At 42.0% G+C, this 25,920-nt stretch overlaps 1 protein-coding gene across 2 annotated transcripts in view; it reads right to left on the minus strand.

Moving 5' to 3' along the window:
- The window catches only part of KIAA2012 (KIAA2012 ortholog), a 145,245-nt gene that overhangs the window by 63,435 nt on the left and 55,890 nt on the right, over nt 1-25,920 (minus strand). For both annotated transcript variants that reach the window (XM_087915715.1, XM_087915791.1), the window contains exon 12: nt 19,696-19,790. In XM_087915715.1, the coding sequence (XP_087771841.1) occupies nt 19,696-19,790 (95 nt within the window). The remainder of the gene's footprint in view (nt 1-19,695; nt 19,791-25,920) is intronic.

A 25,920-nucleotide genomic window follows, 5' to 3' on the forward strand; every position in this document is an offset into this window, starting at 1 on the left:
AATTGTCTGGAAATTAACTGGTGTACGGCATATAACTCCCACAAAAAGTCTCTTCTATCTCTTAGGATAGAACTGGCATGATTATATGATTTGTTTTAGAATAAATTACTTAAAATATAGTTATCTCACAAAGGCATGATTGAACAAAAGTACAGTCAAACTTCTTTTTTTTTAATAATGATATGATGATTTATAAGTTTGTATTGACGATAAGAGTTATTATATAAGGTAATTGTAATTGTGACTATGAAGTGAACGCACAAAACTGATGAACCAACCGACTCACTGTTTGTATATAAATATGGGGGAGCTGATGTTTTTATGTTTTGTTTGTTTTTTTGTATGTTAAAAAACAATAAAAACTTTTATAAAAAAAAAAAGTCTCGTGCCTCTGGAACTGGAGAATCTGTGATCGACAGGGGGAAAAACCTCGGATGATAACCCACATTGGCGTAAAAAGGCATCATGTGGGTGGAGGTGTGTCGAGAATTATTAAAGGCAAACTCTGCCAATGGAAGATAGGTCACCCAGTCGTTTTGTCGTTGATTTACAAAACATCTGAGGTATTGGGCGAGGATGCCAATTACTTTCTCAGTCCTGCCATCGGTTTCTGGATGGTGCGCCGACGCTAAACATACCTGTACTCGTAGAGCGTTCATTAGACTTTTCCAGAATTGAGCGGTGAACTGAACACCGCGATCTGAAACAACTCTGTCCGGTAAGCCATGTAACCGGAACACGTGTTGTATAAAAAGCCGGGCAGTAACATGAGCCGAGGGTAATCTTCTACACGGGATGAAATGGGTCATTTTAGTGAGCATATCAACCACCACGAGTACTGTCGTATATAACCCGACGACGAGGGCAAGTGTGTTAAAAAGTCCATGGAGATTGCTCCCCATGGTCTGCCCGGAGTTGGCAGTGGTTGAAGGAGTCCAGGAGGTGCACCAGACGCTGCTTTCGCTTGTTGACATTGTACACAAGAAGCAACGTAGGCAAACACATCATGTCGAATTCGAGGCCACCAAAAAGTCTGGGTGACCAAGTGCAGAGTTTTGTAAAAACCAAAATGACCAGCAGCGGGATTGTCATGACATTGCATCATGATGAGGGCTCTAAGCGTCCTGGTGGGTACATACAATAAACCCCGATGTCTTAACAAGTCCTCCTCCAAAGTCCATGGGGAATCAGGTCCAACTTCCCCCCTTTTCTGCTGCGTCCATGCGTCTAATCGCTGCGCCTCCCGTATTTGAGCCCGCAAATCTACTGGATCTTGAAGCACAGCCAAGGATTCCAGTGGCAACACCGTTCATGGAGGAAGAGAATCCCCGGGACCGAGCTATTCGGGGTTCCTAGACAACGCGTCTGCTTTCCGATTCTGTCCGCTTGGAACATAAGTAACGGAAAAATTGAACCTTGCGAAAAACAACGACCACCGGATCTGGCGTTGGTTCAACTTCCTGGTGGTAGATAAATGTTCCAAGTTTCGGTGATCCGTCCGAACCTCCACCTTATGCCGAGCCCCCTCTAGATGATGTCGCCAGGTCTCAAATGCAGCCTTAATAGCCAACAACTCCTTTTCCCAAATAGTATAATTACACTCAGAAGCTGTGAGCTTCCTAGAATAGTATGCGCAGGGGAAAAGAGGTGCGCCATCCTTTGGAGCTTGCAACAATACCACCCCGATAGCCACATTAGAGGCATCTGTCTCGACCACAAATGGACGATTCGGATCAGGATGCCTCAATATCGGCTCGGCCACAAACGCTTTCTTTAAAGTTTCAAAAGCCTGTGGAGGCCCCCACCGGAACGGGACCTTCTTACGAAGGAGCTGAGTAATAGGATCCATTAACTTAGCAAAACCTGGAATGAAGGTCCTATGGTAATTGGCGAACCCCAGAAGAAGTTGCACGTCCCTTACTCGACGAGGGGCTTCCCAACTACACAAGGCTTCAACTTTTTTAGGGTCCATAGCAATACCCTTGGGAGAGATGATATGCCCTAAAAACTCTATTGAAGACTGAAAAAAGAAACACTTCTCCAGTTTCGCATAGAGCTTATGCTCCTGAAGACGCTGCAGCACTTGACGTACCTGATGAAGGTGGTGATCCCTGGACCGGGAGTAGATCAAAATGTCTTCCAGATACACCATGACAAACCTATCCAGCATATCCCGAAAAATGTCATTCATCAAATGCTGGAATACCGCGAGAGCGTTGGTCAGACCAAATGGCATGACAGTGTACTCGAAATGACCATAACGAGTGCCAAACGCCGTCTTCCACTCATCCCCCTTGCGCATCCGAACCAGGTTGTAGGCCCCACGCAGATCGAGTTTAGTGAAGATAGTAGCCTCCTGCAACCGCTCCATTAATTCCGGAAGGAGCGGCAAAGGATAACTATTCCTCACTGTGATAGAGTTTAAATGGCGATAATCACAACATAAGCGTAATTCTCCCGACTTCTTTTTAACAAAAAGAACGGGAGCCGAAAGAGGAGACGACGATGGTCGAATAAACCCCTGAGCCAAGTTTTTATCTAAAAACTCTCGAAGCGCAACCAACTCGGGCTCCGACATGGAGTATAACCGACCCTTAGGCAATGGAGCATCCAGTATCAAGTCCACGGGACAATCATAAGCACGATGCGGTGGTAACTGATCTGCCTCCTTCTCGCTGAAAACGTCGGAGAAGTCCGACAACTCCGAAGGTAGAGAAATAGCAGAAATAGCAGAAGTGGCAATATCCTGACCGGCGCAGATATGTCTCAGATGGTCTACACATTGGAGACTTGGAAAAGAAATGGCGTTCTGCGCCCAAGCCACCAACGGATCGTGCAAACGCAGCCAGGACACACCGAGAACCAAAGGGAGATGAAGGTTCAAGGTGATATAAAAACTTATCGCCTCTTCGTGATCCCCAATGATCATACACACTGGCTGGGTGGCGAAATGAATGGGCCCAGACTTGAGCTCACACCCATCCATGGTTTCCACCTTAATGGGTGGATCCACAGCAACCAATGGGATCTCATAGTGCGTAGCAAAAGCTCGGTCCATAAAGGTGGTTGTAGCCCCTGAGTCCACCAACGCAACAGTGGGAATTCCCTCCTTCTGGGACTGTAAAAAGATTCGAGTGTCCAAAAGTAAATGCCGAGGAGGGCCAGGATTTGCTTCAGCAATTTGAGGTGGGGATGTGAAACGTGCCCGACCTAGGGTTTCCTTGAGGTCAGGTCTACCCTGTTTTCCCGATGAGCCAGGAGTGGTTTCAGGTACGGGTCTGCGGGTCCCTCTCCATTTGCAGGAATTAGCAAAATGTCCCGGACCCCCGCAATAAAGGCACAAGCCTTCCTGAAACCTTCTCGAACGTTCTCACACCGTTAAGTGAGGGCGGAGTGCTCCCAACTCCATAGGCTCCTCCGTCTTAACCGTGGTTTGTGAACGAAAAAGAGAAGGTGGTTCCACAACGGGCTGTCTGCTTCCGCGCTGTTGTAAACGGGCTTCAATACATAAGCACTGTATCACTAGTGCATCCAGGGTTGAAGCCCACTCTGCATGTACTAACTCATCCTTAATGGCATCAACCAAGCCCTCCTGAAATGCATCCATGTGGGCCGGTTCATTCCAGTTAGAGTCCATACAGAGTAAATGAAATTCTGCAATGTATTCCTGCAGGGAACGTTTCCCCTGTATAATGTCCCATAACCGTCTAGCCACAGTTTGACTTTTAATTGGGTTTTCAAACATAACCCTCATTTGTTGCAGAAAACCCTGAAAATTATCCAATAAAGAGCTATCTTGAGTTAACAAGGGAGTAGCCCATTTGGCAGCCTGCCCAGACAAAAGGCTAATAATAAATCCTACCTTAGCCCGGTCATTTGGAAAGTCTTCAGGCCTCAAGGACATAAATAATTGACACTGCCCCAGAAATGCCGGAAACATGTCCATTTGTCCTGAAAATTTCTCCGGCATGGATACAGGGCTTTTCCTCAAGGGAGGGGCTGAAGGAGCAACAGGAATTTGCAAACTTGAAATATGATTCACCAACTGAGTTACCTGGTTTTGGAGGGTCTGGTTACTTTGTAGCAGCTGGTTTATTTGTTGCTGTTGCTGCTCCACCAAATGCTGCAGTTGAGTTGAATCCATCTCGGTTTGAAGATGGTTTGTTTAGGCTTGGAAGCAAAAATGTTATGTCTCACCTATATTCATAGATGAGAAGACAAGGTTTCAGAATTCAAAATATTCAAGCAGAAACAAAACCGGATTCAAAAAGGGTTAATTAGCACTGTTTTCCAGTCCTTGGCAGACTTCCCGGAACCTATCAGGCTAATCAGAATTGTCCATAAATCACAAGGCCACTCCAAATGTATTCTTTTGACTCATCAAACACTTTGCTTCCAAGCAAAGCTTGAGAGTCAGCACGCCTCTTTAAATCACCTGGATAGGCGTATCAGTCTCTCCAATCAATGTCTGGCCTGACGCCTCCCTTCAGATTGACATTTCCTGGTTCTCCTAGTTCTGGCGTCAATCCACGATCTGTCAGTTTCCTCGCTGGAAACTTCTGTCTCATTTTGTTGATCATTTGCTGGCATGGACGAAGTCGAAGGTTCTGGGGAGGATTGTCTCTGCGACAATCTCTCATCCTCCTGGCTCACGTCTGTGTCCTCTGATAATTCAGACTCCACATTCACAGCAGGCTCCAACCTTCCATCTTCAGAGTCATCAGAGTCAAAACTCCCAGCAGGATCGATCCTTCCAGTCACAATATATATATGTTGATGATTGATTCCTGGCTCATTCGAATAACTGTACAGTTAGAGATGGTTTGGCTTGGATGGGAACGAAGTTGTATGTACCAGAGACACTGGGAAGCCAAATATTACAACAAGCTCATGATTCTAAAGCGGCTGGCCATTTTGGATTCGTGAAAACCTTACACCTGGTTAAGTGGCAATTCTGGTGGCCTACATTGAAGAAGGACATTGAAACTTATGTGGCTAGCTGCTTAATTTGCGCATCAGCAAAGAGACCTCCTGGTAAGCCAGCAGGACTGTTACAAAATGTGGCTAGACCAACAGCTCCGTGGAAGGAAATCTCTATGGACTTTATGGTGGAATTACCCGAAAGCGCCAGAAACATGGTTATTTGGGTGGTAACCGATTTGTTTTCCAAACAAGTACACTTCATACCTTGTTCCAAGATTCCCTCTGCAAAAACGTTGGCTAAACTTTTCATACTACATATCTATAGATTACATGGCGTTCCTGAATGTATAATTTCTGACAGAGGGGTTCAATTTACCTCGAACTTTTGAAGGGAGTTCCTGAAGTTAATAGGCCCTGCCCAAGGCTTAAGCTCTGCCCACCATCCCCAAACCAATGGGGCCGGTGAGAGAATTAACGCAGTGTTAGAACAATACCTTAGATGTTACATAAATTATCAACAGGATAATTGGGCTGACCTATTGCCTTTCGCCGAAGTGGCATATAACAATTCTGTACACAGTAGTACTGGGTTTACCCCATTTAAAGTGGCATCAGGACAAGATTTTGTACCCATTCCTGAACTTCCTCATGAAAGGCCTAACATCCAGTCATTAGACGAATGGATATCTCAACTCCAACTTAATTGGCCAGTCTCCCGTAAAGCGCTAGAAGACGCACACCACTCTCACAAGAAGTTTGCAGACAAAAAGAGAACTCAGAAACCGTATCAAGTGGTCGACAAAGTTTTCTTGTCCACCAGATATCTACAAACCACTCAAAAGTTGAAGAAGCTTGGTCCTAAATATGTGGGTCCTTTCACGATTGAACGGATTGTAAATCCTGTGACAGTCCAACTGAAATTACCAAAGTGGAAACAAATAAAAAATATGAAAAAGTTATATGAATATCTCTGGAATAGACACAAGATTTATTGTAGACTGGGGGATATACCGTGTGGATCCTGAATATATTAGTTTTATTTTATTTTTATTCTTTTTGGTTTGTTTATTATATATCAGCTTTGAGAAAATTAATGAAGATAATAATGAATAATGTAAAATAAAATAGGTGGTAAGCTGAAAATAGAAATAATAGGGGATAAAGAATGGAAAATATATGTGAGAATAAAATGTCTTTGATACTGAATTAATGAATTGAAATATGAAGTAAGAACTTATTTAAAGATTAGTGGAATTGATAATGACGATATGAAATTAGATGAGAAAGTTGGAAATGTAACTATGACTATGTATAAATGCCTGGAATCATGTTGCTCACTTGAAGAGATGTGTAAAAAATAGCAATTAAAAAAATTCTTTAAAAAAAATAGACTTGTGGACTTCAACTCCCAGAATTCCCCAGTTGCCAAGGTTGGATACTCCTACTCAAGAACTATGGTATTCAAACTTTACTCCTCAAAACACCATGAGAAACATCCAAGGGTTCGACACGGCATTTCTGTTTACATAGTATGAAATATATAATTGCAACTTTAATTAGTTTTTTTCAAATAAAGTATCTTATATGAAACACATTTATGCACTGATTTTTCAGTTTGAGAAGGGTATCTAAAATTTGAAGTTACAGCTACTATTCCTATGTATGGGAAGCTACTACAAGAGAAAAAGCTGAAACTGTCTGCAACCCTGATGTGTAAGCCTGAATTATGAATACATATAATAGTTACTCATAATTATTTGACTGACTTAGACCAGTTCTGTAGGAAATGCATTCCATTTTACTTTCAGAAGATCAGTTTTCTCAGCTGGAAAGGAAAATATTTTATTCTAATAATTGGTTTCCAAGATGAGCTGCTATTCAGTGAACTCTTATATACTAGCAAATAGCGTATGTGTCAGTCTGTGCTCCATTCAAAATCCAAGAAAGAAATACTCCATAGATCCATAGATCAGAGCAAAGTTTTTTCTTTTACTGAAATTCAAAGTGAAAGCAACAGGTAGAATTCTGAATCTAAGAAATTAGGCGCGCAGATCACATATACAAAGGGTGAAATTGATCCCACCCCCAAAAATCCAAGATCTTCCTCCAATAAAAAGTTCTGAACGTGATCATGTGGGCATCTGCAGGTGGTGATGAGGCTTCTGTCTGTTGACCTTGACATATTTTGATAAAATTTAGCAGTTGCGCAGTAGAAAGACAGTTGAGCAAGGAAATAGAAACTTAAGAACAAGAATTCTATACTCCCCCTCTTCCTTCTCATTTACAGCACAGGAATGTAACACCTCCAGCTCTCTTCCCTTCCAACCCCCACTCCCCCCGTTACTAATGACAGCCGAAAGATGATGGAGAGCAGTGAGAAAGATGCATAGCAGTAGAAAAGATATAGAAGAGATCTTGAAGGCTGACAGTATGTGAATCTCTTTAAGGCCTTGTGCTAGCATGTATTTTAAAACATTAGCCAATGTTTGAGCATGCAGAGAACATCTTGGTTGTATTTTCACGCAAGGATCTTATTTCTTTAAATGTATTTATTTAAAACATTTACATAGCTACCCATATTATTACCAACTCTGGGCAGCTCTGGAAGCATAGTGTCTTGCACTATTAAAACATTCTTTTGTGCAAAGAAGATGACTTATGAAGGCCCTCCGGATCCATCCCCTAGATTGCAACTGAGGATTTCACACCAAACAAGTTCCACACACATCCTTGAGTGAGAGATGTTCTTTGTCACCATACGCCTAGAGTCAGTTTTTGTTAGTCTTTCCTCTGTGGGGAAAAGAAAAGCTTTGACCATTTTAAATGAAGATAGATCTAGAAGAGGAAACAAACAAAGAACCTGTTAACCAAGGCCGGAAAAAGCAAGGATTAGGATCATTCCATTTAGGCTCTGGTTAAAGTAGGGATTTTATTGAAATTAGTTCCTTTTTCACATCTTATTACACTTTTATTTACTTTTCTATTTACCTTATTTATTATGTTTACTTTGATTTACAATTTACTTTATTTACTTTCAGTAAGTTGGGAACTTATTGACATTAGGTGAGGGGTTTTTTTAAAACTTATTTTTACCTTTTAGTTGATATATTTTTATTTACTTTTTGAGTAAATAAGGCAGCACTGAGTATAAGAGTGCTGTCTTTTGACCACAATGGGATTAGACAAAAGGTGACCTATGGAAAAATGGGGCAAAATTCACTTTGAAAATGTCTTACTTAGCAACAGAAATTTTGGGCTCAATTATGATTGTAAATTGAGGACTACCTGTACATGTTTTCTATTTTCCTTCATATTCTTACCCCAAACCTAAATGGATTATTATTCCCAAAGATAAGCCTTCTGAAATAACAGTTCAGGAAAAACAACCATAGCTGTTTGCTTGGGATTTTTGTTTCTACTTTGTTTTGTTACACATTTAGATACTTTTAGTACAAGTCTTTAGATTTTCTCCTGATTTTAGTACTGTAAAATTCATAGTGGAACATAATTCCATCTCCCTGATTCTCCTCCCTTCACTCACACCAGTGAGGTTTATTCTAGCATTTAACAGCTGCTTAACTGTAATTACTTATATATGGCAATTCTGATTTTTTTAAAATCCACTACTTTAATAATATAATTTAATAATAAAATAATAATATATTTGATAACCAAATTCAGCAGAGGAGAAAATGTCCACATCCTTGTAATCTGTATATGCAATTAGGAATGTAGGAAATTATACTAGAAATTCTTATACAATTCCTAACTGGATTATCAAAGAATCTCTTCTCCAGTACAGAAATTCAAGAGAAGGAGAAATTCCCTCTTCTGTACACCTCTTTAAAATGTTGCAACCTTGATTTCATTGTGTGTCATAAGATCAAACAAAACAAGGTTTAAATGATAATTATAAACAATCAGGTAAATTCTTACTCTTGCTTATTCTTTATAGACATCATTTATATAAACAAGAGGGTTTTTTTTAAAGTTCTGTGATACTTAAAGCTGTATGACATTTTAGAACAAAATAACAGAAATCAGGGGTGGGATTCAAATTTTTTAACAACCGGTTCTGTGGGTGTGGCTTAGTTGGTGGGCATGGCTTGGTGGTCATGTGACTGGCTAGATGTGGCCAACTCAACATCACTCACATCGAAGCACTCATCTCCTCGCCTGGCCTCTCATGACTGTGGGGATGCTGCAACAGTTGTAAATGTGAAAAATGGTCATAAGTTTTTTTCAGTGCCATTGTAACTTTGAATGGTCACTTGACACAAGCAAAGTACCAGCAAAGGAGAGGAAAAACTCCAGAGAAGTTCCTGAGACAGGAAGTCTAGTCCTGCCAAGAATGTAATAAGGGTTAACGGAGAGACAGTTTCTGTAAGCAACACCAGAATGTTTCCTTCCTGCCTTACAGGATTAGGCCAGTAATTTCTTCTAACAACTGGTTCTTCGAACTGCTTAGAATGTTAACAACCGGTTCTAGCGAATAGGTGGGAACTGGTAGAATCCCACCTCTGACAGAAATAATATTAAATAACTTCAAGGCTGTAGTTAATGCATGCTTACCTTAAGTCTCAGTGAACATAGCAGATCTTACTACAATACTTCAGAGTACTGTAAATGTTACTAGGACTTGCCAAACAAAGATGTTCAAGATAAGAGTCTATTCAAAATGGAAGCCTAACTTCAAAATACGTTGGACATACACCTATCCTAATGAAAAATATATAGATTTAGGTATTAAGTTTTAAATGTTTCTCTTGCGTTGCTTGGCATGTATATTTGGCTTTAATAAGACCACGTGTCTTCTACTTAATTTTTCCTTTTCACAGAGTAAACATTTACAATATCACATTAAATCTGATCACAGGTAAAGTATATTGATTATGCACTGCTCAAAAAAATAAAGGGAACACAAAAATAAGACATCCTAGATCTGAATGAATGAAATATTCTTATGAAATACTTTGTTCATTATATAGTTGAATGTGCTGACAACAAAATCACACAAAAATTATAAATGGAAATCAAATTTAGCAACCCATGGAGGTCTGGATTTGGAGTTACACTCAAAATTAAAGTGGAAAAAAACACTACAGGCTGATCCAACTTTGATGTAATGTCCTTAAAACAAGTCAAAATGAGTGTGTGTGGCCTCCACGTGCCTGTATGACCTTCCTACAACACCAGGATATGCTCCTGATGAGGTGGCAGATGATCTCCTGAGGGATCTCCTCCCACACCTGGACTAAAGCATCCCGCAACTCCTGGACAGTCTGTGGTGCAACGTGGCATTGGTGGATGGAGCGAGGCACCATGTGCCAGATGTGCTCAATTGGATTCAGGTCTGGGGAACGGGCCGGCCAGTCCATAGCATCAATGCCTTCGTCTTGCAAGAACTGCTGACACACTCCAGCCACATGAGGTCCAGCATTGTCTTGCATTAGGAAGAACCCAGGGCCAACTGCACCAGCATATGGTCTCACAAGGGGTCTGAGGATCTCATCTCAGTACCTAATGGCAGTCAGGCTTCCTCTGGCGAGCACATGGAGGGCTGTGCGGCCCCCTAAAGAAATGCCACCCCACACCATCACTGACCCACTGCCAAATCGGTCATGCTGGAAGATGTTGCAGGCAGCAGAACGTTCTCCACAGCATCTCCAGACCCTGTCACGTCTGTCACATGTGCTCAGTGTGAACCTGCTTTCATCTGTGAAGAGCACAGGGCGCCAGTGGCGAATTTGCGAATCTTGGTGTTCTCTGGCAAATGCCAAACGTTCTGCATGGTGTTGGGCTGTAAGCACAACCCCCATGTGTGGATGTCAGGCCCTCATACCACCCTCATGGAGTCTTTTCTGACCATTTGAGCAGCCACATGTACATTTGTGGCCCGCTGGAGGTCATTTTGCAGGGCTCTGGCAGTGTTCCTCCTGTCCCTCCTTGCACAAAGGCGGAGGTAGCGGTCCTGATGCTGGGTTGTTGCCCTCCTATGGCCTCCTCCACGTCTCTTGATGTACTGGCCTGTCTCCTGGTAGCACCTCCATGCACTGGACACTACGCTGACAGACACAGCAAGCCTTCTTGCCACAGCTTGCATTGATGTGCCATCCTGGATGAGCTGCACTACCTGAGCCACTTGTGTGGGTTGTAGACTCTGTCTCAGGCTACCACTAGAGTGAAAGCACCGCCAGCATTCCAAAGTGACTAAACCATCAGCCAGAAAGCATAGGAACTGAGAAGTGGTCTGTGGTCATCACCTGCAGAACCATTCCTTTATTGGGGATGTCTTGCTAACTGCCTATGCTTTCCACCTGTTGTCTATTCCATATGCACAACAGCATGTGAAATTGATTGTCAATCAGTATTGCTACCTAAGTGGACAGTTTGATTTCACAGAAGTGTGATTGACTTGGGAGTTACATTGTGTTGTTTAAGTGTCCCTTTATTTTTTTGAGCAGTGTATATCACATGGCAGCCACTGTCCACTGCTTTATGAATATATCTGCAGATCCTGTTTTTAGAACTCTGTCTTGGTAAGGAAAATGTACAATGTTTCTCCTCTGTGCTGTGAAAATATTTAATCATTTCTACTCTGTGTAATGAAGACTGGACCCATTTTTCTAAAAATAATGTTGCTCTTCTCTTCTTTGTGGGATTAATTTTCCTTCCACAGCAAATGATGTATCAAATTTTCAATAGTCAAAAACAGTACAATGAAGAGAACATGACTACATTGCTATTGAATATTATAGCATGTTGTAAGAATGTCTTCGCATGTTTGGGTAAGAGGAATTAGCAAAACTGCTCTTTTGCATAAAAATTGACTGCTCATTGGGAAGCTCTAGCAAAACAAAATAAATATTTCAGAGCTATAGTATATTGATAAGCACTACATCCTCCTTCTAGGGGGAGGGAGAAAATATGGATTTGCTTCTCTCTTGGCATTGTTGTTTACTGCTGGTGACTGCCTGAACAAATTCCTGAAGTTTTCTAGGCAAGATTTTGGAAGTGGTTTTCCAGTGCCTCCTTCTCAAGGCTGAGACTGCCCCAAGGTCACCCAGCTGATTTTGTGCCTAAGATGGGTCTAGAACTCAGTCTCCTGGTTTTTAGCTTAGAGCCTTAAACAACCCCACCCCCACCCCCCACCCACCCCCTCCTTGGCATATTACAAGGTCTGTTTTCTAGTGGAGAACTATACTTCACTTCAAAATGCATTCCTTCATTCTGCTTCTCAAATAAAATATCCCTTCAGATTTCAAAGAATAAACCTGTACAAGTACAGATAGTCATCAACTTAGGATCATAATTGATCCCAGAATTATGGTTGTAACTCATGTTGGTCTTTAACCAGGTTACCACATGATTGTGCCCAGTTTTTTTAACCTGTTTTGCAGTGGTCTTTTTTGCATGGCAGTTATAAAGTGAATGCTTCAATCATTAAGCAAAGACCAAGGTTTAGTAAATCCATTGTTCACAATGGGCATTTGCTGGAAACCTCAACCTGATGCCTCTGAAGCTGACTATGGGTCCAGAGGAGCATCACTACAAAACCTAGCCAAATACCTAGCAAAGCAGCTACAGTCCCATGCTGAAGCAACAGCTTCACATGTACAAAACTCATATCACCTTTTAGAAATGATCAAAGATCTACACGTGGAATAAAACGGTTTTCAAGATGGCTGTGTACATGGATGCTGCGGCTAACCGCTTCTTCTTTCAGTGCATGGTGTGTATGATTTTGTGTGTGTTTTGGATACTTTCCTTGATTGAATCCTGTGGGGCAAAGAGCATTCTATAGTCAGCAAGACTTGTTACAAATTGGACTGAAATGTGAAAAGGCTATTATGGATGATTTTATACATTCTCCTAACATACTGAAGGAGGCAGCTAGGCCCCTTGGGGAACCATGGATCACTATCCCTGTAGGAAGGAGGAAGAGGTGGAAAAAGAAGAACAGGAAGAGGAAGGGAGGAACCCGTGCTGGGATTTTCTTTAGGCTGAGTAAGTTTCCACACAAGCCTTCAATTCCAAGTATATTTCTTACCAGTGCAAGATCTCTGACTAACAAAATGGATAAATTAAGGCTACAGATTGCAAAGACTACATTCATCAAGAACTGCTGTATTTTGCTAATCACAGAAACTTGACTTCATTCACTCATTCCAGATGCAGCTGTTGAGCTGGAAAGCTACATAGCTCACCAGCAGGACAGGAATAGAGATTCTGGCAAGATCAAAGGGGGAGGTTTAAGCCTTTATGTGAACAACAGCTGGTGTATCAATACAAAGACTGTAGACAGCCACTGCTCCATGGATCTGGAGTATATGACACTTAAATGTAGACCCATATATCTTCCACAGGAATTCATTGTGGTTTTGATTACTGCAGTCTATATCTCACCTGATGCCAATACTACCATAGCTTTGGGATTCTTGTATAGTGTTGTTAGTAATCAGCAGAATAAGTATCCTGATGCTGTCATAGTGGGGGACTTTAATCAAGCTGATTTAAAAGAAGTGCTCCCTAAATTCTATCAGCATATTAAATGTGCTACTAGAGGAGCAAACATATTGGACAAAGTATATATCAACATCAAACATGGCTAAAGGTTATACAATTACCACATTTGGGACAATCAGACTGTATGTCACTGCTTTTAGCACCAGCTTACACCCCTCTTAGGAGACGGGCTCTGCCTATAATAAAGACAGTGAAATCTTGGCCAGAAGATGCTTCCCAACAACTTCAGGATTGTTTTGAGAACACAAATTTGGACATCTTTTACCACCCTGACCTAGAGGTGCACACTGCAACTGTTCTGTGCTATATCAAACACTGCATAGATACTATCACTGTGGATAAACGTATTAGGATCTATCCCAATCAGAAACCCTAGATGACCAAGGAAGTCCAGTGCCTCTTGCATGACAGGACCAAGATCCGGTGATGGGGCAAGATACAGTGATGCCAGAGCTAATCTGAAGAAAGGTATTCGGAAGGCCAAGACTGATTATAAGAGGGAGATTGAGGATAATTTTTATAGCAATACTTTGAGGCAGGTGTGGCGAGGGATTCAACAAATTACAATGTCAACCGACCAATGTCATCCCTGCTGAGGGGGATGCTTCATTGGCAGACGAACTGAATCATTTCTTTGCTCTCTTTGAAGTGGAGACATCAGAGACAGATAAAACACAACTACCAGCCAATTGTAGCCCGCACCTCATTGTGGAGGAACAGGAGGTGAGGAGCATTCTGAGGGCTGTGGACCCTAGAAAGGCTGCCAGTCCTGACGGTATCTCTGGCCGAGTGCTTAAAGACTGATCAGTTGGCTGGAGTCTTTACCAGGATCTTCAATCGGTCTTTATCCCAGTCCACTATTCCATCTTGTTTGAAGGCTTCCACCATTGTTCCGCTGCCAAAGAAGTTCCCTATCAATAACCTCAATGATTAGAGACCAGTGGCACTCACTCCTATCATCATGAAGTGCTTTGAGAAATTGGTCTGCCGGCACATCATTTCTGGTCTTCTGCATATATTTGATAAACACCAGTTTGCATCCAGAAAAAAAAAAAGATCTACAGAGGATGCTATAGCCATCACTCTTCACACTGCTCTGACTTATCTAGAACAGCGGGAGGGCTATGTGAGGATGCTTTTTGTGGATTTTAGTTCTGTGCTTAACACAATTCTTCCACATAGACTAGTGTCTAAACTTCTGGACCTTGGGCTTTCTAATTCAATCTGCCTTTGGATTATGGATTTCCTGTCTGGCCGCTCACAAAGGGTCAGATTTGGTAATCATACCTTATCAGCCTTTATTCTTAACACTGGTACACCACAGGCATTCCCACTCACATTAGTAATACTATTGCTAAATTTGCAGATGATACAACAGTGGTGGGACTTAACTCCGGTGGGGATGAGTCTGCCTACCGAGATGAGGTGGACCAGTTGCTTTCATGGTGTGGAGACAACAACTTGGTCCTCAACACCAATAAGACCAAGGAGTTTATAGTGGATTATAGAAGGAACAGATCAGACATCCAGCCCTTGCTTATCAATGGAGACCGAGTGGAGCAAGTGGCCAGTTTTAAGTTTCTGGGTGTTACCCTAAAAGAGGACCTGACCTGGTGTGCCCACATTGCAGCCCTGGTCAAAAGGCAGGGCAGTAGCTCTTTTGAATTCTGCTGTACAGTGCAGTGTTGGTGTGGTGTTGGGGATTTCCGGTTCAATGTGTGAAGGGTGAAGGATGTGTGTTTGTGTTTATTTTCATGGTCATGGTGATAATGTGCACTGAAGATGGTGTTTGATTTCATTGTATGAGGTGCAATGACAATAAAGTAAACTAAACTACACTAAACTAAAAAGATCTGCTTGTAAGTTTCGACATGGTTTCATTATTCACTCAAGTCACGATTTTAAAAAAAAACACTAGAAATCATCAAAAACAAATACCAACCACCCAAACACCTCATGGAACAAGCAGAACACTGCTTAACCAACACATATTTCATATACAAAGGACAAAGATACAAGCAAATTGAAGGAGCCCCCATGGGATCACCACTGTCACCCTTCATTGCAAACCTGGAAGAATCATGGAAGAATTCAAATCCAGAGCCCTAGCCAATGCCACCCACAAACCCAAACTATTGTTAAGATACATTGATGACACATTTGTAATTTGGCCCCATGGAAAAGAAAACCTAAACAATTTCCTAACACATCTAAACAGCACACACCCCAAAATCAAATTCACCATGGAAATGGAAACAAACAAACAACTACCATTCCTAGATGTACTAATCTACAAAAAAACCGATGGCACACGGACTTCCGGTTGCAAGGCTTCGGCGGCGGCAGGAATCCGCGACTCTGCGGGTCCCTGCTGCGCTCGCTGCTGAAGTACCCCCGATCCAATTGGATTTGGGGGTTGTCACTACCCCGGAGAGGTAGCGGAAGATAGAGGAGATCTGGGCAGGGGTCTGGGAACATCACAACCCCTTTCCCCAGCTGGCTAGACTCCTTTTTCCTGAGGCGGTGGAGTGGCTGTCAGTAATGGCAGCCACAAAGAGATCTTCAACTGGACAAGATTTATGTAGAAGGAAGAATTAGAAAGAGAAAGTTTTGGGGCTGAACCGGGACATTAAGATACATTTAAACACCCTGGAAATCTGACTCTTTGATTGATACATTTGTTTCCAAAAGAGGCTATTAAAGCGGCGGATGAAAGTGCTGAGGGAAAGTTCACTCCCCTTCCTTACGGAGATAGCAAACGGACATTGAAAAACCTGCTTCTTTACAGAAGGTAAAAATAAGCTCTTTGTTATATGTAGGAAGGGAGAGGACTAAAAAATCTTTAAGAATTTGTTGGAGGAGACACCTTGAAGATTACGAGACCAGAAATTAACTGTAATAAGGCTTTAAAATATATTTTGGGATTTTGCCCCAGGAGGAGAAAGTGCAAAGAGAAGAAGAGGAAATATTTTGTGTCTGTTTGGATTGCTTGATAACTTTGGAACGCTTAGAAATTACTTTAAGATTAAAAACATTTGGGTTGTTCTTTAAAAAAAAAGAAGAAAAAGCTTTACAATGGCACTATCTGTGGATGAATTAAAAATGGAATATGAAAAATTAAAGGAAGGAGAACAGGAAAGCAAGGATTCTTTGGGAGCTGTCTTCCACTTTTTAGAAATGGCAATTTCTACTTATCAGCAACTACATGGGGAAGAAGAAGAAGAAGAAGAAGAAGAAGAAGAAGAAGAAGAAGAAGAAGAAGAAGAAGAAGAAGAAGAAGAAGAAGAAGAAGAAGAAGAAGAAGAAGAAGAAGAAGAGGAAGAGGAAGAGGAGGAGGAGGAGGAGGAGGAGGAGGAGGAGGAGGAGGAGGAGGAGGAGGAGGAGGAGGAGGAGGAGGAAGAAGCCATCTTTAATGGACAAAAAAGTTCAACTAAGAAAGAAAATAGGAAGAGGGGAAGGAAAATTGAGAATTTAAGATTTAACAAAATAACCAAGAAAGAGAAAAATAAGGTGAAAAAAAGGTACAATGTTAGAAAGCAACAGAAAAGAGAAATACAACAGAGAGGGAAAGTTAAAAAGACGGAGGTTAGGAGATAGGGGTGCAAAAAGGCCAGGTAGGAGAAGAAAGGGAGGGAAAAAAAGTCACACAGGCTTGAAACAAGATGCCAAAAAGCAGATTTTTTTCAGAGATAAAGGGTAAAGCATAATTAAAGAAAGATTCTGCAAGAGTACATAAGATAGTATTGTAGTATTTGCATTTGAAATAGTCTATTGGAATATTATAAGATTTAATAAAATATTAAAATATTAAAATGTTTAATAATGATAGATTTCAATATTCAATAAAATATTAAAGAGAATGTATAAAATGATTAATGTTTAGTTATAGTTTAATTTGTTATTGTCTTAATGTTAGTACAAATTTACTATTTCATTTTCTTATTTTAAAATAATGTATTAAGCAGAATTAGAATTAGAATGGAAATTATATATTTAACTATATTATAAATTTATTATTCTCTTATTTTAAAATGCAACATGTAGAATGTACTAAGCAGAATCAGAATGGAAATTATGTATTATTTTAAGTGTCAATTTAGGGGAAAGATAGAAAGGCGTCACACTTTAAAAGTGATTATAGGGGAAATTTTCTGTTAAAGAGAAGAGATAAATAGATAATTGGAAAAGAACGGACAAAAGATACAAGTATAATGATTTTAAAATAAGATGAAATAAACAAAATATAATTAAGAGAGTGAAAAGAAGGGAGAAGTTATATAGAAAATATAGAATGGTAAATAAGATAAGAATGGTATATAAGGTGAGCATGAATTTGATTTAGGTCTGTAAAAAAAGATGTAACCCGGGGCTAAGCCACTTTCCAAAAGGAAGTTTTATGTTTTGTGTTTCGTGTTTTAGTTAGCTATGTTTGATTGAGAATTAATAAAACCTTGGAGGAATAAAACTAAAGGGAGAAACAATGAGAAATTTGGAAAAGATATGTACAAATGATAATTTGGAATTATGTTGTATAAAAGAATGTCTTATTTGTTTTGTCAAAATCTACAAGTAGCCTTCAGAAAGGAGGTTTTATGTTTCTATGTCTTGTTCTATGTTTCGTATTTTGTGTGTTTATGTTTGATTGAGAATTAATAAAACCTTGATAGAAAGAAATATAATTGAATAAAAGTGAAGGGAGAAACAATGAGAAATTCGGAAAAGATATATATGTGTTTAAATGGAAATGTGATAATTTGGAACTATGCTGTACAAAATAATGTTTTTTTTGCCTTGTTAAAACCTATACGTAACCTTTAGAAAGGAGGTTTTATGCTTTTATGTCTTATGTTTTGTGTGTCTTTAAAAAATTAATAAAATTTGTTTTTTTAAAAAAACTGATGGCACACTAGGACACACCATATACCAGAAGAAAACACACACCAACCGCTACCTCAACGCCCAATCCCACCACTACCCAGCACAGATAAACTCCGTGGCCAAAACACTAATTGCCAGAACCAAACGCTTGGCAGACAAGACACACATAAAGACTGAACTATGCACCCTGACCAAAGTACTGACAGCCAATGGCTTCCACAAAAGCAAAATCACAGGCCTGATCCACAAAAACACACTGAGACATAATAGAGACCTAGAAGATGAACAGGCCTATGGAACAACTGTCCTGCCCTACATAAGAGGTACTACAGACAAAATCAGTAAGATACTACACAGGCATCACATCAAGACCGCCTTCAAAACAGACAGAAAAATAGCAGCCATCCTAAGAAACCCCAAAGATAAAATTGACCTGGAAAACCAAGGCTTATACGAAGTCCCCTGTGAATCATGCCCTGCCACATACATCGGACAGACCAATAGAAGAATAAGTACCCACCTGGATGAACACAAAAATGCAGTAAAAAAGCTGGAACACACTTCCTCACTAGTCCAACACATGAAAGCCATAGGTCATAGCATTGACTTCAATGGCACCAAAACCCTAGCCACTATAGAAAACCCCAGCTACAGAATTATCAGAGAAGCCATAGAGACTGAAAAAAGACCTGAAAGCATGAATAGAAGAGATGATTCCACCAGACTGTCAATTATTTGGAAGCCTGCACTCACAAACAAAAAAATCTCCACACCACAAGCCAGGCAAACACCTGGGCACAAACAGATCCCCTCAATACCTCCAGCCCAAACACACCCCAATCAGCCCTCAAGATGAAACCTAGCTTCCTAATAAACGATAGCCGGCCATTCACCCGAAGCCAAGCCGCACTAAAAGCCTCCAATACAGGAAACACAATGTTGCCAGCCAATCAAGACAAAAAAAAGCTACAAAACAGACAGAAGATATTAGAAACACCAATCAAGCAGAACACAGCAAACTCCAAGACCAGTAAACACAGACCAAGACTCCAACCAATCAGGATGGAGAAAAAAACCATTCTAACAAACCACAAGGCTAGCCCCAAATTTAAAACAGAAACAGCTGCAAAGCCTGACACACAGACGAACCCAATACACAAGCCTGATTTCCTCACTAGTCAAAGGCAAAGGCATGACTGCTGGGTGCGGGTAGCAGCCATTGGAACCTTGAATCCAGGTTGTAAGTAGCCCTGGGTAGATCTATCATAACTTTGAATAGTAACTAAGTGATCGATCATAAATCAAGGACTACCAGTAATAATTTTTACCACCTATACATCACAGATCAAACACTGTAATTGGTGATACCTTTTCATTTGATGCTTGACCTTCAGAGTAAATCTCTGGTGGACTTCTGCAAGCAGGTCTTCTTACTTCAATGGATAATTCATCTTCTCCTAAAACTAAAACCATAAATAATTAAAATTGCTGAGTGCATTGCATCAATCAATGTCTGAACTCAAGGATTCTAACATTTCCTGCTTAATTAAGTCAAAGAAGTATTCCCTTTAATTATTATATCCTTTAATTAATAACTCAAGCTGTAAGATTTCCAATTCAAAAAACTAAATAATCAACTAAGCCTTTAATGTGTTAAGCAACAACATTTGATCATAATTAATATTTATGAATTAGGAAATAATCACCGAGTTCCTTAATTAAGCAATATTTGCTTTGACAAATTAATCAAATTTACACATTATGTTTTATTCACTCTTTGAATAAAATTTATTTAATTTCTGCACAAATTTGCATTAGTCTAACAGATACCTCTGGAGATGACAGATGTGCAGACTTTCTAAATGTTATTCAGTGGCAGGAGGCCTTTGAGTCTTAGTATTATGGAATATTCAATAATTCTAAAGTACCATGCCTATTGTTAAAAAGGGGAAGAATGGATATGTAGTGCAGACAAGGAAGGACTATCAATTGAAGACGGAAAAACAACAACAACAGCAACAACAATAAGGAGTTACAGACAGCACTGTGGATTGAGTTGTGAGCACTAGAACTTTTTTTAAAACTTTCATATTCATTTGGGAAACACCTAATCCATGCTTTAAAAGCTCCTTTTGCAGAAAAGTGATGGCTAGCTTTTTTGCAGACACATGCATACACATAATAAGTTTGTACTGCACATACAACTGCTATAGAAATCAAGCAATAAGGCTATGACATTTCTGCAAGATACACTATAAAATAAACATGCTAGCTAGAAAGAAACTGAATTTCCCACTTGTAAAATGCTTGTGTTTGGGGAGTTGAGTAACACAGATTTTTGCATTAACAGTACTGTAGAGAAGTTATTTGGAGCATTCTTAAGAACTGAGTAATAATTGGTTATTGTGCAAAAAAAACCCAGCCCTTTTCCATTGCTCTTTAGATTGGGGGGAGGGAGTAAAAGGCCAAGGAAAACGTGTGTCTTGAGAAGCTATCTTTCGGAAATGGAATCATCCAAAGAATGAGACTGGAAAATTATTCTACATGGAAGGGAGCATGATATTCAATACTAGAACAGCTTTCTCCTTTATTATTATTCCAATTCCACTAATTGTGTTTTTGCACCTAATGTTGGCCACTTTTCTTCTTCATGACTTAAGCCCTGTAAAATTGCAATAAAATAGCATCTAATTACATATGAAATAGTCCACAGTGATATTGTTTGTAGTTCTGCAGTTTTCTTGGCAAGATTTCAGGAGTGGTTTGACACTGTCTCCTTCCTAGAGCCAAGAGAGAGTAACTGGCCCAAAGTAATCCAACTGGCTTTGTGCCTAATGCAGGACTAGAATTGTTTCTAGCTTAATGCCGCAACCATTACATCAAAGCGGCTCTCATTCCAATTTTAGGAATCCAAATTGTTTCCAAGACTATGTGGAATCGCATTAATGCCACCCATAGCCATGGATTTAATTATTCTTCCAAATGTTTGCCAATCTCAGTAATTTGAAAATGTTTTCTAATTTTTTGTCTTCCGGGTTACCATCTCTTGGAATAGCTACATCAATAAATCAACAATGGTTATTTTCTTTTTTTAAAATAAAGTTTTTATTTTTTACAACAAACATACAAACAAAACATAAAAACATAAAACCATCTTTCAATTATATGCATACAGTGTGTCAGTTGGTTACAATCTTTTGTGCTATCCTTTTTTTTGCCATTATGCAAGATATTCTAAATATCATTATAGTTTAATCTTATACATTAATCCAATGGTTATATATTTTATATTGTATTCTATATCAATCTATTAATTTTTTATTGTAAAAGGAGCGTTGGTACTTACCTGATACGCCCGTTCTCTTTGAGCTGCGAAGAGCATCCAGTAGCGGGTGGTGCTTCAGTCTCTGCATTCATAGGCTGAGCTTAATTTTGAGGAACGCTCCTCCTCCTCCACGTGTCTCCTCCATAGCGTTTCCCAGTTTTGCGAAGACGAGAGGAAAAAAATTTGTGCTCTCATCCTAACTAACTAATGGTTCATTGGCTGAAACAAGACCCCACCAGACGGTGAAATTTGGGTGGGGCTGAATGCTCTTTGCAGCTCAAAGAGAATGGGCGTATCAGGTAAGTACCAACACCCCTTCTCCTTAGAGCTGCTCAGAGCATCCAGTAGTGGGACATACCAAAGCTGGGCCTGTCCTATGGGAGGGGCACCGTCTGGTCTGTAGCCACCTCGGGTTCTCTAAAAACCTTCTGTAGAATTCTTCTACCAAAGGAAGCCTCAGCTGAGGCAAACACATCAATCTTATAGTGCCTGATAAAAGGTGACGGGGAGGCCCACGTCGCCGCCCAGCAGATTTCGGTTATTGGTGCCTGGGTGGCCCAAGCTGCCGAATTCGCTGCACTCCTGGTGGAATGAGCAATGATACCTCTCGGTACCTGCAAGGCCTGTGACTGGTATGACCTGGCAATTACCGCGCTTATCCAATGGCCTATGGTGGACGGTGATACCTTGTGCCCCTGCGTCTTGGGTTGAAAGGAAAGAAACAAGGCCTCTGACTTTCGGAAGGACTCTGTGCGTTTGATGTAAATGCGCAAAGCACGTCTCACATCCGGTGTGTGTCATTGCCTTTCCCTTTCCTGTGATGGCTTGGGGCAAAAATTTGGAAGGATAAGTTCCTGAGCTCTGTGGAAAACCGAATTGACTTTGGGCAAAAAGGAAGGATCAGGCCAGAAGACCACTCGATCCGTGTGAAATACACAGAGGTCTTTTCTAATGGATAGGGCTGCAATCTCCGATATCCTATGGGCTGATGTAATCACTACAAGGAAGACTACCTTATCTGTTAGAAACTGGAGAGATGACTCTCTTAAGGGCTCAAAGGGGGGTTTTGTGAGTGAGATAAGGACTCTGTTAAGGTCCCAGGTTGGGTACCGGTGAAGAGTCGGAGGGTGTAAATTGGTGGCTCCTCTAAGAAAAGCCCGAATACGGGGGTGATGAGAATCAGCTCCCTCACAGGAGATAACCGTTGATAAGGCTGCTACCTGTCATTTTAATATATTGGGAGACAGCCCCTTACTGAGTCCCTCCTGCAAAAAGTCTAAAACTTGGGCAATGGAGGTGGAAGAGGGGTCAATTTGGAGCTTGTCGCACCATTTACAAAAAATGGACCATGTGGCATTGTAGATTCTTATAGTTGAGGGTCGTCTGGCTGCTAGTATAGTGTCAATGACCCTGCTAGACAGGTTTTCCCTCTTCAGGCGGTCCCGCTCAACCTCCAGATGGTTAATTGGAGCCATTGGGGGTCCGGATGGAGGAGGGGTCCCTGGGACAGGGAGACCCTGTCTGATGGGATCCTCCAGGGTGGGGCCACTGAGAGACTGCGGAGGTCCGCAAACCATGGCCGTCTGGGCCAGTAAGGTGTTATGAGAAGTAGCTCCACTTTCTCGTGAAGCAACTTCTGGATGACCCTGGGCACCAGCGCTAGAGGGGGAAATGCGTACAGTAGCCCCATGGGCCAAGGGCAATGTAATGCGTTGTGATTCTCTGCCCCTTGTGGTGGGTACCTTGAGAAGAATCTTGGGAGCTGAGCATTGGAGGGGGAGGCAAACAGGTCCACTACCAGTTGCCTGAAGATTGATGCCGCCTCTTTGAACAGGGATGGGTGGAGGCGCCACTCCGACTGGTCTATGGTAGCCCTGCTTAGCCAGTCTGCTTGGGTGTTTGATGATCCCAAGATGTGTTCTGCCCTGATGGAAAGGAGGTTGGTCTCTGCCCAATGGCAGAGGTGCTTGGCCTCCCTGATTAATCGGATTGATTGTGTGCCCCCCTTTTGTTTATGTGGGCTTTGGCCGTCACATTGTCTGTGAGGATGAGGATGTGGTGGCTGCGTACCTGAGGGAGGAAGCTGCGAAAGGCCAGGTGCACGGCATGAAGTTCCAGCCAGTTTATGTTGCATAATTGCTCTGTCGCTAACCATCTGCCCTGTGATGTGAGGGACTGCACATGAGCACCCCATCCGAACAGACTGGCATCTGTGGTGACGGTAAGTCTTTGGGGCTCCTTGAGGAGGCATCCCTTGTTGATAGATGATTTGCTCCACCAAAGGAGGGATGTGAGGACCCTTGGTGGTAACCTGATCTTGAGTTTTGAGTTGCTTGTGCCGGATCTCTGGTATGGAAGCAGAAACCACTGGAGGGATCTGGTATGTAGACGGGCCCAGGGAATAATGGAAATACATAAAATCATTTTTCTCAGTAATTGTGATAATTCTAGAAGGGAAACCCTCCTGAGACGCCTGATGGTTCTAATGGATTTCTGGATACTGAGAAGTCTATCTGAAGAAAGGAACACCTTCCCTTTCAGAGTGTCAATCACCGTCCCCAGATGGGTTATTCTGGTGGAAGGGGACAATTGGCTCTTCCAATTGATAAGAAACCCATGCTCCTGGAGAGCTGCTAGGGTAACCTGAGTGTCCCTGACTGCTTGATCTTTAGAGTGGGGTAGAATGAGGATGTCGTCCAGGTAACACTGAAGGCGCACAGGGAGGGTCCTGAGGTGGACCGCCAGTGCAGCTAGAACCTTGGTAAAGGTTCTGGGGCAGAGGCTAAACCAAATGGAAGTGCCACATATTGAAAGTGGTGGTTGTTATAGCAAAAGCGAAGAAATTTGTGATGGGAGGGCCGGATGGCGATGTGTAGGTATGCCTCTGTCAGGTCTATGGATGACAACCAGTCCCCCTGTTTAGTTCCCAATAGGATAGATTGCAATGTGTGCAACTTGAACTTATGGTATACCAGATAACGGTTAAGCCACTTTAAGTCCAGTATCGCTCTCCATCCCCCCGAGTGCTTTGGGACTATGAACAAATGGGAGTAGAAACCCCGCCCTCATTGTGCCTCAGGAACCGGTTGGATGGCCTCTATGTCAATTAGGTGTTGGATAGCTGAATCCATGAGGTTACGCTTAGTGTGGTCCTTGGAGAGAGGACATGGCATAAAGAAATCGGGGGGGGGGGGCAGACTGGAACTCGAGGGCAAGTCCGAACCTGATGGTGTCCCTAACCCAGGCATTGGAAGTAGAGGAGTCCCACTGGTTGGCAAAGGCTTTAAGACGCCCGCCAATGGGAATGGAGTCGTATGGCCTATCTGGAGCGCCGGAAGGGCCGGCTACTTGATCCCTGAAAGGGCCTCTTGTAGCTCCTGCCCCTTCTGTTTCTGTCAGATGAGTCGGCCCTGTCTGGGGGTTGACCCGGCCTGAAGGGAGCGGGCCTTTGATACCTAGGGGAGAAGGGGGCCTGGTAAAAGGACCAAAAGGGAGCTCTACGAAAGGGCTGCGAGGTTCTAGATTCTGACCTCCGGGTGAGGGAGGAAAGAAATTTTTTCTTCTTGTGACCCTCCACTAATAGGGGGTCCAAAGACGGTCCAAACAATTTGTTTCCCACGATGGGAGCCGAAGCCAATTTGACCTTATTCTTAAGATCTGCCTGCCAATGTTTCAGCCAGAGCAGTCGGCGGGCTGTGATGTGTGATGTAATCACTCTGGTAGAGAATTTGACAGTGTGATAGGTGGCATCGGCCGAGAACTCAGCTGTGGCCGTGATCTTGGTGATGTCCTGATGTGCTCTGACATTGGACACTGGAACGTGTTGTTTAAGCTGGCGGAGCCAGCGAATGGATGAATGGGTGAAGAGGCGGCCGTGGCTGATCTGATTGCCCAGGCATCCAACTGGTGTGCTCGGCGCAAGGCCAGCTCGGCCCACTTCTCCTCCGGCCTCAGGGCCTCCAGTGCATCACTGAGGGTGGAGGAAGAGGCTAGACCCACGATGGGCTCATCAACCTTGGGAGTACCCAATAAATTGGAAAATTCTGGGTCCAGATTGAAATTTTTTTTATCATGGGCCGACGGGGCAGGAGGAAGAGGCTAGACCCATGATGGGCTCATCAACCTCGGGGGTACCCAATAAATTGGAAAGTTCTGGGTCCAGATTGAAAATTTTTTTATCATGGGCCGACGGGGCAGGGGGCGCCGCTGCAGAGGCCAACTGTTTAACCACCAGGTCAGAGAAAATGGGAGGAGTTGGGATGCCTTCG

The sequence above is a fragment of the Pseudonaja textilis genome, chromosome 1, assembly GCF_049901715.1.
Source record: "Pseudonaja textilis isolate UNSWEBS1 chromosome 1, rPseTex1.2, whole genome shotgun sequence".
Classification (NCBI taxonomy): Eukaryota; Metazoa; Chordata; class Lepidosauria; order Squamata; family Elapidae; genus Pseudonaja; species Pseudonaja textilis.